At 46.9% G+C, this 12,874-nt stretch overlaps 1 protein-coding gene across 1 annotated transcript; it reads right to left on the bottom strand.

The window, feature by feature from the left end:
• Positions 1–6,474, bottom strand: ZBTB21 (zinc finger and BTB domain containing 21). Its single transcript, XM_053457179.1, has 2 exons — positions 6,181–6,474; positions 1–3,933 (listed from the first exon to the last, which is right to left on the bottom strand). The coding sequence occupies exon 2, from the start codon at positions 3,918–3,920 to the stop codon at positions 816–818; it is 3,105 nt and encodes a 1,034-aa protein (XP_053313154.1). The 5' UTR covers positions 3,921–3,933; positions 6,181–6,474; the 3' UTR covers positions 1–815.
• Between the last annotated feature and the right edge of the window lie 6,400 nt (positions 6,475–12,874).

The following is a 12,874-nucleotide window of genomic DNA, read 5'->3' as shown; positions in this document are numbered from 1 at the left end:
TTTAATTCAAGTTAGATTTTATTTATTTCTTTACAATTTACACGGAATATATGCTCCTTATTCCTAAACTTAGGTTTTTACGGATGTTTTAGATTTACGGAGCTCAGGTCAGCTTCTAAATCTCGCTTTTTTTAGTCCACTCCCGTTATCGAGGCGTTACATCTAAGCGCGGGAAATTTTGTTATAACACAAAATGCTGTCGTATGTCATAAAAAAAATTACCATTTATTAATAAATGTAAAGATTTTTTTAATTAAAGTACATAATAACAACTGCGGTTTTGCCAAACATGAATGGTCCTGGTAGGCCAAGACGCACCATATCTCTCTAAATCGCCTATCCTGCTTTTTGCCTAACTACGCAATTATTTAAAGAATACGTTATTCCGAACTTGAGGTTTCTGCGTAGGTTATTGCTATGGAAACGAGAAAAAAAAATTAACTGACTTCACTATTAAGTTTTTTTTAGATTAAACCAGCCTAAATATTGAGTCCCAAAGAGTTGTGAGGTTTACAATATTGTCAAAAACAATGCTTTTCGCACACGATTAACCAAGAAATAGGAAAACCAAAAATACTTTTTTTTTTCTTTTTTTAGGTTTTTTTTTTTAGTTTAACTAGTTGGGTCGGTCTCGGGTCGGAGGTCATGCAAACGATCATTAGGCATTTTCCTTTAATACTCGGTTATCGTGCTACACGGTAACGATTGTTAAGGAGCAACGTTATCAGAAGGTGGTCGGGCTTCGTCCGCGTCGGAGATGTCAGAGTTCCCAAGAGCAAAACGTTTGAGGTTTTAGCACCAGAGCGTGGAGAGCTTTAGTTGTGCGTCTGCTCGTGACTCCACAAACTGAACGCCGTCTTAAATGTCCGGTGACAAAGTTTGCACATGAACTGCCTTTTAAACGTAATCGCCGAGAGGGGCGGTGCGTGGTAGAAGAGGGTCTCGGACTCTTGAGGGGCGAACTTCTTCTCGGGGGGGCTGTGCTTCTCCGGGTAAGACGCGGTGGTCTCCGGTTCGATAGGCTGGATTTTAGGCAGCGGAGGCGGCGGCGGGGGAAGCGGCGGAGGAGACGGCGAGCTGACGGGCGCGCAGGCGTCGGATTCTCGGAACGAGGCCTCTTCGCCTTGCGCCATGTGCGACTGAAAGTGACTCCAGAGTCGGAAGTTGGTCCGGAAAGCTTTGTTGCAGACGTGACAGATGAAAGGTTTCACGGAGCACAGCAGCTCTTGGTGTCGCTCTAACTGCTTGTGCACGGTAAAGATCTTCCCGCATTTCTCACACGACCACATCCCACCTTCAGAGTCGGACGTTGCCTCTTTGTGGACGTAGCTCGAATCGGGCTCGTCCTCCATGTCATCCGCGGGTTCATCCTTGATCTGGACGTTGAATCTCTTTGACATGCTGAGATCTTCAGGGAGACAGTTGGAATCATCGGAGTCGAAGTTCATATGTTCCGAGGAGTCGCTGTAGGCGTCGGGGTCATCTTTTGCCATGAGGAAACTGTTTACTTTCCTAGATTCCAGTAAAAGCTGCTGTCTCGCCGCTTTACTGGTCTCTCCGTTGTGATTTAATAGCGGCAGCGAGAGGTTCTCTGTTGGCGCCATGGTGTTCTGATTATGAACTTCCACCTGATGACGCCAGATGCTGAACGAAGACTTAAACGTTCGCATGCACTCGAGGCAGGTGAGCTTTTTGTACTCGCACTTGGCTTCGTGTTCGGTTTTCAGCTCCGGAGAAGAGAATCGAAGGCTGCAGTAAGGGCACAACGTAGCGTTCCTACACATCCGCTCGTGATTTCCTTGCTCGACGAAGGAAGACAGCGTTGCGTTGCACAGCCGGCAGTGGAACACCTCTTTGCTTTCCACCGGACTCTTTGGGGATGAAGATTTTTTGGGCCGAATGTTCTTGGACAGAGCAGCTTTGTCTACGGGATGCATTTTAGCGTGCTGCTTGAGTTGAGACAAGAAACGATACGATTTCCCACAGTAGTTGCAAACGTAGGCCGCTTTGGATCTTGACCTCAGGCTTCTTTTCATGGCTTGTGCTTGGCTACCCGACGGCCCCTGGTAGCCCTGCTTCCCCCTCCGTAACTTATACATAAGCGCCTTTTTAATCTCCCGCTCTCGAACAATGTCAATTAATTTCCTTTGGAATTTTTCATCCAAAACCCCGTGAGCACTCGACGCGGGAGAAGGATTTTTGACTATTCCGTGTTGCGTCTGACAGTGTGTCCATACCTTGAAGTTTGTGTGGAACCTTTTGTTGCAGATGTCACAAGCGTACGGTTTTTCAGGGTTATGGTACATATTTATATGGCGGTTAAGACCGGCGGTGGATCTGAATATTTTAAGGCAATGTTTGCATTTAAATTTCCGGGCTTGCCCGACCTCCTGCGTGTCGATGCACATCTCCTTGCTGTCGTCGGAATCGTAGAAGTCACCTTCAAGATGAGAGGGCCTGCGATCAAAGTTGGTTTCGGGCTCTGGTGGAGTGCTTGCTTTGGCCTTTGCTCTTCTAGAAGCCAGCATTCTTCTGTCGCTGTGAAACCTTCTCTTGGCCGGCGGGCTGCTTGCTTCAGGAGTTTCTTCCATTTTCACACCAACGTCGCAATTACTAGCTTGCGGGGCATCTCCAACAGTAACCCTAATTATTTCCGAGGGTTCTGAAGGGGGAGGACTTTGGGGCTCAGTTTTTATTTGTATATTATCATTTTGAAACGAGTCCCTGGAAGAGGACAGAGTAGATGCGAAGGACTTTCCGCGATCTGCGTTTTTGTCTTGTGCAGCGTCCCTTGCTCTTTTAAGCAATGTCTTCCGAGAGCGTCCATCGGGCGCAGCGTCTTTTGAGGCATTTTCTATAGAAGGCCCCCCTTGCGAAGCCTGAAAGTCAGCATCTTGTGAGTAAGAAGGGACCTCGCTGTCCATAGATAAAGATCTTCGGAGAAGACTTTTGACCAGAGGGCCGCTACGATCGATAGTTTGCTTCCCTGGAGCAGCCGACGGGACCGCGGCTCCAAGCTGAGAATAATAATGTAGGTTTCTATCTTCTTGTTTCACAGTGATGTCTTTTCCCGGCTTCTGCATCGGGTAGGCAGAGTCTGTCGGACTGAGCAAAGCCGGCACGTGTGCCATTTTCTTCTTAAAAGCCTCCGACGTATTCCCCCTCATTAAATGCATATTGGCAGCTTGCTGATCCTCGGCAGAATCAGTAGGAAATGTTTTTTTCTGCGCATTTCTTTTCATCCACCCACCTATATTACTGTCATCGGAGTTGTTGGATGATCCCCTCCAATTTCGTTTGGAATATAAACTGTTCAATGTGTCAGCCGACCTTAGGTGTTGCTTAGCCGAAGTACTCCTGCCTTGAGAAGACGACGAAGGCTTAGAAGACGACGAAGGCTTAGAAGACGAGCTTATGTCATGCGGGACGCGTCCGACGTCCCTCGCTTCGTTTTGGCTTTGACAGACAATGACGCTTCTCTGTTGGGATCCGTTTTCTTCGTCCTCGGAGAAAGCGGCCTTTTTTTGGGGGCATGGGGAAAAGGGCGCCTGAGGGGTCTTGGAAAGTATATTGGTTAAAAAGGTGATGCCGAGACTATAGCCCATCTCCTGCACGGCTGCCAGGCTGCCCTTCTCCACAAACAGCGAAGAAGAATAGATGTAACTCAACACATTTTCGAAAGCGTCGGCTTCGCAGAAGTCCAGCTGAAAGACCGTTTGCGAATCGTTGTTTTTATTGGTGAACAGGCTGTGGAAGTATTCGCTGCTCGCGGCCAAAATGTTTTTGTGGGCGCGGAATTTCTGGTCCCCTACAATCAGAATGACGTCACACAGCTGCTCTTTCATCCGTTCCTCGTTTAAAGAGCTCAGCAGGGAAATCGCGTGCGCCGGATTTATGTAATGGAGAAGTCCCCCGTCCATCGTGCTGATCTCCCTAAAGAGGGTGAGAAGAAGAAAAAAAAAAATTACCGATGGTAGCATCACCCACATTCCCAGACATAATACTAATCAATAAATAATAATCCCCTTATAATATGAAAATCACGGATCTGAGTTTCTATAATAAAAAAATAATAAGATAAATAATAAAAAAAAGTATTAAAATTGTAAGAAAATAATAATAATAAAAAAATTGTTGATTTTGAAGAAGCTATTGTTTATCGTCATATACACAGAAACATGGCTTACAGCGGTTCGCGGCCCTGGAACCTAATTTTTTTTTTTTTGGGGGGGGGAATTCAGCGAAGCTTTGCATGGAGAGACTGATGTTATAATAAAATACAGCGTTTAAGGGACACTCCAGCCCGTGCACTTTAATGCATATAAGAGCCGACCCTTTCAATTTTCGTGGTATCTGTTGTGTAACTGCATGGTGGTAATTCTGTAGAATCCCCCTATATGCATTCGCCTGTCCCCCCTACGCTACTTAAAGTGCAGGTGATGCATTCGAGTGAACGCGATGCCACCAATCAGCTCCGCTCAGATCCCCCGTGAACACGCTACCGATTGGCTGCTTCAACCAATGTAGGACCATGCGGGAGAAGGGCAGCTGCCACCGCAGGGCTGCCTCCACCACGACAGGAAGGCGCTTGTTTTTCTTTTCGTGATCAATGCATATTAACCCCTCCACTACTCTATGGACATATAGGTATGTTCTGCCAAAAAAGCTGCCAGAATGCCCTTTAGGATGTATCTGTACCGGCAGAGACATCTCCCTATCTGGCTACCCGCTGACGGTTTGCATGTCATGTAAAGAACGCCCAATCACGCGACCCCTTCTGGTAGACGTGAACGCCGATGCGCACCGGAAGGTCACCGGAGGGCAGAAGACCCTCCCGGAATCTGTGATTGCTCCCCTTGCTGGCTGATCACACGCATAGCGATCAGCAATGAAGGGCATGTAACAGCCGTGCAGTAAGAGGATATGAGACACTAAGAAGCAGCGAGTAAATTCCTGGCGCTATATAAAAAAGACATAATAATAACAACATGCGCCATGATAAAAGACAACACCGGAGGCTACAAATAAGTGTTACATGTGGAAGGCGTGCAAATAACTCATACAGACTGCGGAGGGATTACGACATCTGCTGTTATAAATATATATACACACACCCTGTATATATAAATATATATAGATTATAAGCTCTTTGAGCAGGGCCCTCATCGCCAGTTGTATATATGTATATATAAATACATACACACACAGCGTATACCATGGGAAGAGCCCAAACACACACTACCCTAGTAACTTCCCTGTATTACGAGGACTCCAACTCCTATTACCCTCAATAGCGTGGGTTGTCGCAGTGCGTGTCAAAGCATATAGCCCCCCCAACCACCCCGCTTGGTGACCGCGGGTTGACTGACGAGGCCAATAAAATGTAAAATTACAGAAAAGCCTTTTACCGACACTTCTGTTACTTTGTTAAATAAATAACAGGAGAAGAGTAAGTTTAGAACAAGAATGCACTTTATTCACTTGGCTTTATTTATAAAGCCATTTCCTGCTGTTTCTATACACATTATCGGGGCCTTTAGGGCTGTAGAACCCTGTAGATACCCTGTAGATACCCTCATACCCAGCAAACATTGGACAAGTGGGACACTTGGGAGGTATGAGATTTTGTGGTAAACACAATTACTTGTGAAATCATATACACTTAAGGCGGTGAAAATCTCCCTCCGGTCGCTCAATGCTTCACAGCTGGATCAACCGATTCATCACCACAACCACAGCGCGCGTCGTCTACGTCATTATCTGGAACATTCCATTTGCGCGCTCACGTCAGGACTAGACTCCTCAAGCTGTCAAACTGCGCACGCGCGCCCAACGACTACTCGGGATCATGTGGCTGACTACATCATGCGGACTGCGCATGTGTCAGCAGCCGCCATGTTGGCATCAGGGAATAACCAGCGCATGCGTACAAACGGCTGGCGCCTGAAAAGGGTGTGTGTATTGAAGAAGGAAAGAAGGGGGGTAAGAAGCAGGGAAGCTGACGGCTGTTAGAGGAGGGAGAAACAACTGCCGCAGCTCGGAGACAGGGGAAAGAACGGGGAGATGGAGAAGCCACCTCAGAGTTACGTCAGGGGAAGCACGGCTCCTCTGAGCTGAGGAAATGGAAGGCGGACTGCTTATCGGGCGATAGCGAAGCCCCACAGCTTCGTTTTTACTCACCGCGGGGTCGGCTCGCTCGGCTTCTGCTTAATTTCTCGACTCTCGGATTTCCAATTCACCGGCGCGCGTCTGCCGCCGTGATTCCATCCATCTTGAATTTGACGTCATCCCACACCAGAGATGAGGTCATCGCATGGAGCGCTCGTCACGTGCGCGGCGTTCCGATTGGTCTGTGTTCCAGGAGGTGGAGAAGAGGGCGGGGCCCAAGCGGCCTAGCAGCGGTTCCGAGATTGACAGCCTGCGTGTATTACAGACTAAAGGGGGCACGGGGGCCGTCCGCGGGTCAGGGGCTGACAGGGCCCCCTGTGTATATACCGGTATTACAGTCTATAGGGGTAGGAGGCAGTGTGTGTATGTGTTACAGACTATAGGGGGTAGGAGGCTGTGTGTGTATGTGTTACAGTCTATAGGGGTAGGAGGCAGTGTGTGTATGTGTTACAGTCTATAGGGGGTAGGAGGCAGTGTGTGTGTGTGTTACAGTCTATAGGGGGTAGGAGGCAGTGTGTGTTACAGTCTATAGGGGGTAGAGGCTGTGTGTGTGTTACAGACTATAGGGGGTAGGAGGCAGTGTGTGTGTGTTACAGTCTATAGGGGGTAGGAGGCAGTGTGTGTTACAGTCTATAGGGGGTAGGAGGCAGTGTGTGTTACAGACTATAATGGGTAGGAGGCTGTGTGTATGTTGGTCTGTAGGGGGTAGGAGGCTGTGTGTGTATGTTGGTCTATAGGGGGTAGGAGGCAGTGTGTGTATGTTGGTCTATAGGGGGTAGAAGGCAGCGTGTGTATGTATTGCAGACTTTAGGGGGTAGGAGGCAGCGTGTGTGTGTTATAGTCTATAGGGGGTAGGAGGCAGCGTGTGTGTGTTACGGTCTATAGGGGGTAGGAGGCAGCGTGTGTGTGTTACGGTCTATAGGGGGTAGGAGGCAGTGTGTGTATGTTGGTCTATAGGGGGTAGAAGGCAGCGTGTGTATGTATTGCAGACTTTAGGGGGTAGGAGGCAGCGTGTGTGTGTTATAGTCTATAGGGGGTAGGAGGCAGCGTGTGTGTGTTACGGTCTATAGGGGGTAGGAGGCAGCGTGTGTGTGTTACGGTCTATAGCGGGTAGGAGGCAGCATATGTGTTGCAGACTATAGGGGCTAGGAGGCAGCGTGTGTGTATGTGTTGCAGACTATAGGGGGTAGGAGGCAGTGTATGTGTTACAGACTATAGGGGATAGGAGGCAGTGTGTGTGTGTTACAGTCTATAGGGGGTAGGAGGCAGCGTATGTGTTACAGTCTATAGGGGGTAGGAGGCAGCGTATGTGTATGTGTTGCAGACTATAGGGCAGGGATGCTCAAACTGCGGCCCTCCAGCTGCTGCAGGACTACATCTCCCATAATGCTCCTTCAGCTAAGGGGCTGACTGAGGAGTATGGGAGATGTAGTCCTGCAGCAGCTGGAGGGCCGCAGTTTGAGCACCCCTGCTATAGGGGGTAGGAGGCAGTGTGTATGTGTTAGTCTATAGGGGGTAGGAGGCAGCGTGCATTGGGGGTTACATAGTTCATAAGGTTGAAAAAAGACACCACCTCCCTTGGAAGTGGATTCCGTACCTTTATTGTCCTCACTGTAAAGAATCCCTTCCTTTGTCGTCTATGAAACCTGCGCTCTTCCAGTCTCAGAGGGCGACCTCTTGTTCTTCGTATATTTCTGTTAATGAACCGGTCACTGAAGAGCTTGTTATATTGGCCCCCCATATATTTATATAATGTATATCGCCCCCCCCATATATTTATATAATGTATATCGGCCCCCCATATATTTATATAATGTATATTGGCCCCCCATATATTTATATAATGTATATCGTCCCCCCCCATATATTTATATAATGTATATCGGCCCTGCATATATTTATATAATGTATATTGGCCCTGCATATATTTATATAATGTTATCATATCCCCTCTGAGACGCCGTTTTTCTAGCGTATATAATTTTAACTTTTTTAGTCTCTTTTCATAACTAGTATCTCCCAATCCACCTATTAATTTCGTGGACCTCCTTTGCACTTTTTCTAATTCCATAATGTCCTTTTTAAGCACTGTTACTTAGTTCGGTAATCAGTCCCCCTTCTTGACTGGATTTTGGTTTTCGGGGGTGGGGGGATCTGCGAGCTCAGCAATGATCACCTTTTGCCTCTATATCCACTTTATACATGGATCTCTTGAAAGTAATCGCCTGCTGTACAAGACAGCCTTTGACAAAACCCGGGTAAGAGGTGCAATAGCCAGATCACCGCTCATGGACAGCTGTTTTGTCTTTAATGTGCTTCGTTTATAGGCAGAGAGTCCCCCCACCCCCGTCTCCCCTTATCATTTTATTGGAGGTGTGGGGTGGTTGCTGACCATCGGGTGGGAGATAAATCCGCCGCCCCGCTGCCTACACAATCTGGGTGAAACAGTTACTTTGGCCGCAGGTGTGAGAGGCTGATGGCTGCTTCTCATCTTATCAGTCGCTCGACAAACAGGCTGGGATTATAACACTGGGATCATCTATTAAAGCCACTAAACTTTTTTTTCGTTCTTCATGATGACCTCATAAATAAAAACTGAAATGAGCAATTGTATGACACACACAATCCTATAATCACATGGTTAGGTTGTTGGTGCCCCCCCACCCCAGGTGATAGATTTATTTCCTCATATTTATTGATGCTTGTTAACCATTTGATGTTTGTGTTTGTAAAAAAGAATTATTTCCCCAGTGAGATCCGTAATAGCCCGGAAATCCGGATTACTGTAAGCACTCGCCTCGCTGAAGACAAAGCATTATGTGTTGCTCGGTAATGATGTGCAGCGCTGGCACAGTCAATGGTGATGTCATCGGTGATGACCTGATATAATTACAGCGCATACCATGATGTCATTAGTATGGCATGATATACCGAGCCACTTCTGTGTACGTAAGAAATTAACTCTGGCTTTCCGCTGGAGCTTTTTGCCTCTGCGTGTCCATTTTACCCCAAATCTTTACTAATCTGCTTTTTAAAAAAAACAACAATTAAAAGGAGGCTCATTGCTTAATTATGTTAAATACCCGTAACGATAAAAAAAACATATCAATTCTGCATTCTTGTATTTATTTATTTTTTTCTTTAGAAGTAGATTTATATAAAAACGTTGGGACAGAACCTATCTAGAAAGTAATGTGCCACGTTCTGGCACTGGAAGAGTTAAGGTGACATTAAGGGCTTGCTGCTCAGCCGTGGTGACACCGGTAACTAATAGGGATCGATCGTGTTGGATCATTATAGCGCTTGCTGAGACATATTTACACTGATAACGGGCCTCGCGTGGCTTGCTTAGTAGCCGCTGTCCGGGTCTGCGGTATTTACTAATATTCTGCATTGTCCAGAGCGATTTATGGGAGCGTTTCTCGTTATTTCCGCCCCGATTTCCTCCCCCCGTCGGTTACGACTCATTAGTTGGCTGGCGATGCACATACGCGGTGTGACACGCGGTTTACATGTATGTGCCTGGTCATTAAACACACAAAGTGCTCTTTCTGTAATGAATACTTTGTATCCTGGCTGTGGTTTCACTTTTAACCATCAAAGTGCCAGAGGGAAGAGCAGCACTTTATAATGCGTTTATCAGTCCCTCTGGCCGTGGAAGGGTTAATCTCGGCTCAGGTTGCTAACGCCGGCTTCCAAGCCAACTCGTCTCCTTTGGCAACGTCAACAAAATGTTACGCAGAAGCTATGTTTACTGGGAAAAAAACAAGATAATAGGGAGCCGAGGGAGCCGTCGCTCTAAAGTGCGTGTAAAGGCTTGTTGGGGGGGAATAAGAGCGCCGGAGGCATCCCTGCGATGTGATTGGCTGCGTGACGCGCCGCTGGGTGCGATTCACCAAACCCCGATTTTATTAATATATATCGCAGCCTCGCCAAAAATAATTAATATTTAAGTACATTTAATATGCATTCTTAAAAAAAAAAAAACAGTAAGGAGAAGCTGCAGCACCCCAAAATAATTCATATTAAAGTACATTTAATATGCATTTTAAAAAAAATGCTTACCGTAGGGAGAAGCTGCAGCATGCATAAAATAATTAATATTTTGGTACACTTAATATGCCTTCTTTAAAAAGGAAAAAATGCTTACTGTAGGGAGATGCTGCAGCATGCAAAAATTATTCATTTTTAAGTACATTTAATATGCATTCTTTAAAAAAAATAGCTTACTGTAGGGAGAAGCTGCAGCACCCCCAAAAAATCATATTAAAGTCCTTTTAATATGCATTCTTTAAATACAAAAATCTGTTACCGCGGGGGGAGCTGCAGCTTCCCTCCTCTGTGGTTTGATCGGATGCTTAGCAGGAAGAAACTGATTGAAATCACCGGGAGCGTCTTCTGTGCAGGTGTTTGTAGAACCCCCCCCCATGCATTTGCAAAGAGGGGCAGGGGGGGCCATGATGGCTGGAGTGTCCCTTTAAACCGGCTACCCAGACCCGGGGAAGGCTCCCTGGGCTTCCAGTGCTCCGAGTACTACTCCTTAGTTATTCCACCCCATATGCATCAGGTCCCATTAGCTTGTAAGCTCTAGCAAAGGGCGTTCAACTCTACATCACTCTGTGTCTCACCCCCCCCCCCGAACCTTCTAATAGATTGCAAGCTCATAAGATCAGGGCCACCGCTTCTCGTTCTCTACCCCTGTGTGTGCTCGTTTTATTGTTAATTGTGATGTTATTTGTAATTATTCTCCCTCATTAAACTCGTGCTGCAAAACCCCTCTGACGCTCCAGATAAATGCAATAATAACGAGAATCTCTGAATGTCAGGTATAATCTCAGAGCGATGGGATTTAAAATAAATGTTTGTTAATCCTCTTATTATTATTATCTTTTATTTATATAGCACCAACATAGATTTATGGGGTACGACAAGACTATGTGCAGACCTGGAGGCGGCCATTGTCGTCGGTCATGCGATATTTTGGGTGACTTTAGAGCTCAAACACCACACTGAGCTGATGCTTTATGGCAATGCTAATGAAGTCCGTTCCTCCATAGACTTTCATTAGAGAGTCCTGCTGGGATATTTAAGACCGAGCCATTCTATTGGTCCCCACAGGCAGTATGATAAGGAGTCGGGGAGTTTTTCGAGTAGATCGGGGCTCAGATAACAGAGCGAGAATCATACAAACGGCGAATATGCAGCTGCCTGAAAACATTATATTATGGGGCAAAAACTAGAACTATTTAAAAAAAGAAAAAATAACATTTTTTGAAAACTTTTAAACAAAATTAAGAGTTCCCTTTTAATTCTGCCAATAAACCGCGTATTTAGGGAAAGCAGGTAATGGCCGAGGAACTCGTGAGAGGAGAAATCTGATACAGCGGGGGTCAGCGGGATTCCTGGATGGGGGTCCGCGGGATTCCTGGATGGGGGTCCGCGGGATTCCTGGATGGGGGTCCGCGGGATTCCTGGATGGGGGTCCGCGGGATTCCTGGATGGGGGTCCGCGGGATTCCTGGATGGGGGTCCGCGGGATTCCTGGATGGGGGTCCGCGGGATTCCTGGATGGGGGTCCGCGGGATTCCTGGATGGGGGTCCGCGGGATTCCTGGATGGGGGTCCGCGGGATTCCTGGATGGGGGTCCGCGGGATTCCTGGATGGGGGTTTGTTGCCTGATTATTTTCTATTTAAAATGTTTAATAAAAAGCCGCCTGCTCCTCGCTTTATTTCCGCGATAGATTCTTCCCCGCAAAGCAACCGTTTCTCCCGGGAATTCAGCAAAAATTGTTACTTAGGACGGCCTGTCCGTCTGTCCGTCTGTCCGTCTGTCCGTCTGTCCGTCTGTCCGAGACATACCTGTCCGGATCTCCCCTTTTAGAAAGAAACCGCATGATAAATGGTAATGTTTATCACGATAAGAGAAGGACTTGGTGGGTCTGCTGAGCAGCCGGCCCAGGCTACAAGATCTTGGTATTAAAGCAGGGCTCTTCAGTTCTCACGATCTGGGCGTTTATTCCTCCCCACTAAGTTATTAAGCATATAATGTCTACTGTTGTGTACGGTAGCCAGACCCTTAACTATGTGCAGGAAGCTGTCATAGCTGCAAGGGGGGACAAACTTCATATTCATGTATTTAGAATGTGATGTCATCAAAGTCCCTGTTGGTGTAATGATCAGGTGTCCCAATACTTTTGTCCATATATAGTATATGTCATAAGCAGTGGGGACTCACTGGGCAATTATTCCTCCCCACTAAGTTATCTCTCCCCTATCATTAAGTTGCTGATCGGTTCGGGCAGCCTTTGCAAAGGGGAAGCAGTAAGCAGGGGTGCGAATGAATGATCTCGATTTTCCTCCAGGTAAAAAAGGGCAGCAGTTCTGTAAATTTTATGTAAATACCCTTTTTTTAACCCCCTCCTTTCCGCCGCTCTCCTCGCTCGGCTAGAACGGGCTAAATAAATATCTTTGCATGTCACGCTCCGTTAGTAATTATGGCTCCTTCTGGAGACGCAGGTGTTTCAGCGGGGATTGGGCTGCGAGAGAAAGAAAATAATGAGGAAGCAGAAATCCCCGATGGATTCTCTTCAGCGGCCTCGGCGTGACGGCAGCAGGTAGAGCGCAGCCATTTTTGCAGCGCGGTTTAGGCGTTAGAGTCGCCCTACCTGGATATTACGGCGCCGGGATAATAAAGCCAGCAGCATGGA

This window comes from Spea bombifrons, chromosome 2 (assembly GCF_027358695.1).
Source record: "Spea bombifrons isolate aSpeBom1 chromosome 2, aSpeBom1.2.pri, whole genome shotgun sequence".
Lineage (NCBI taxonomy): Eukaryota > Metazoa > Chordata > Amphibia > Anura > Pelobatidae > Spea > Spea bombifrons.
This window is presented reverse-complemented; position numbering and strand designations above follow the sequence as displayed.

What these genes read in the sequence shown, in the direction of transcription:
- ZBTB21 (XM_053457179.1), bottom strand. Translation starts at nt 3,920, where the DNA reads ATGGACGGGGGACTTCTCCATTACATAAATCCGGCGCACGCGATTTCC.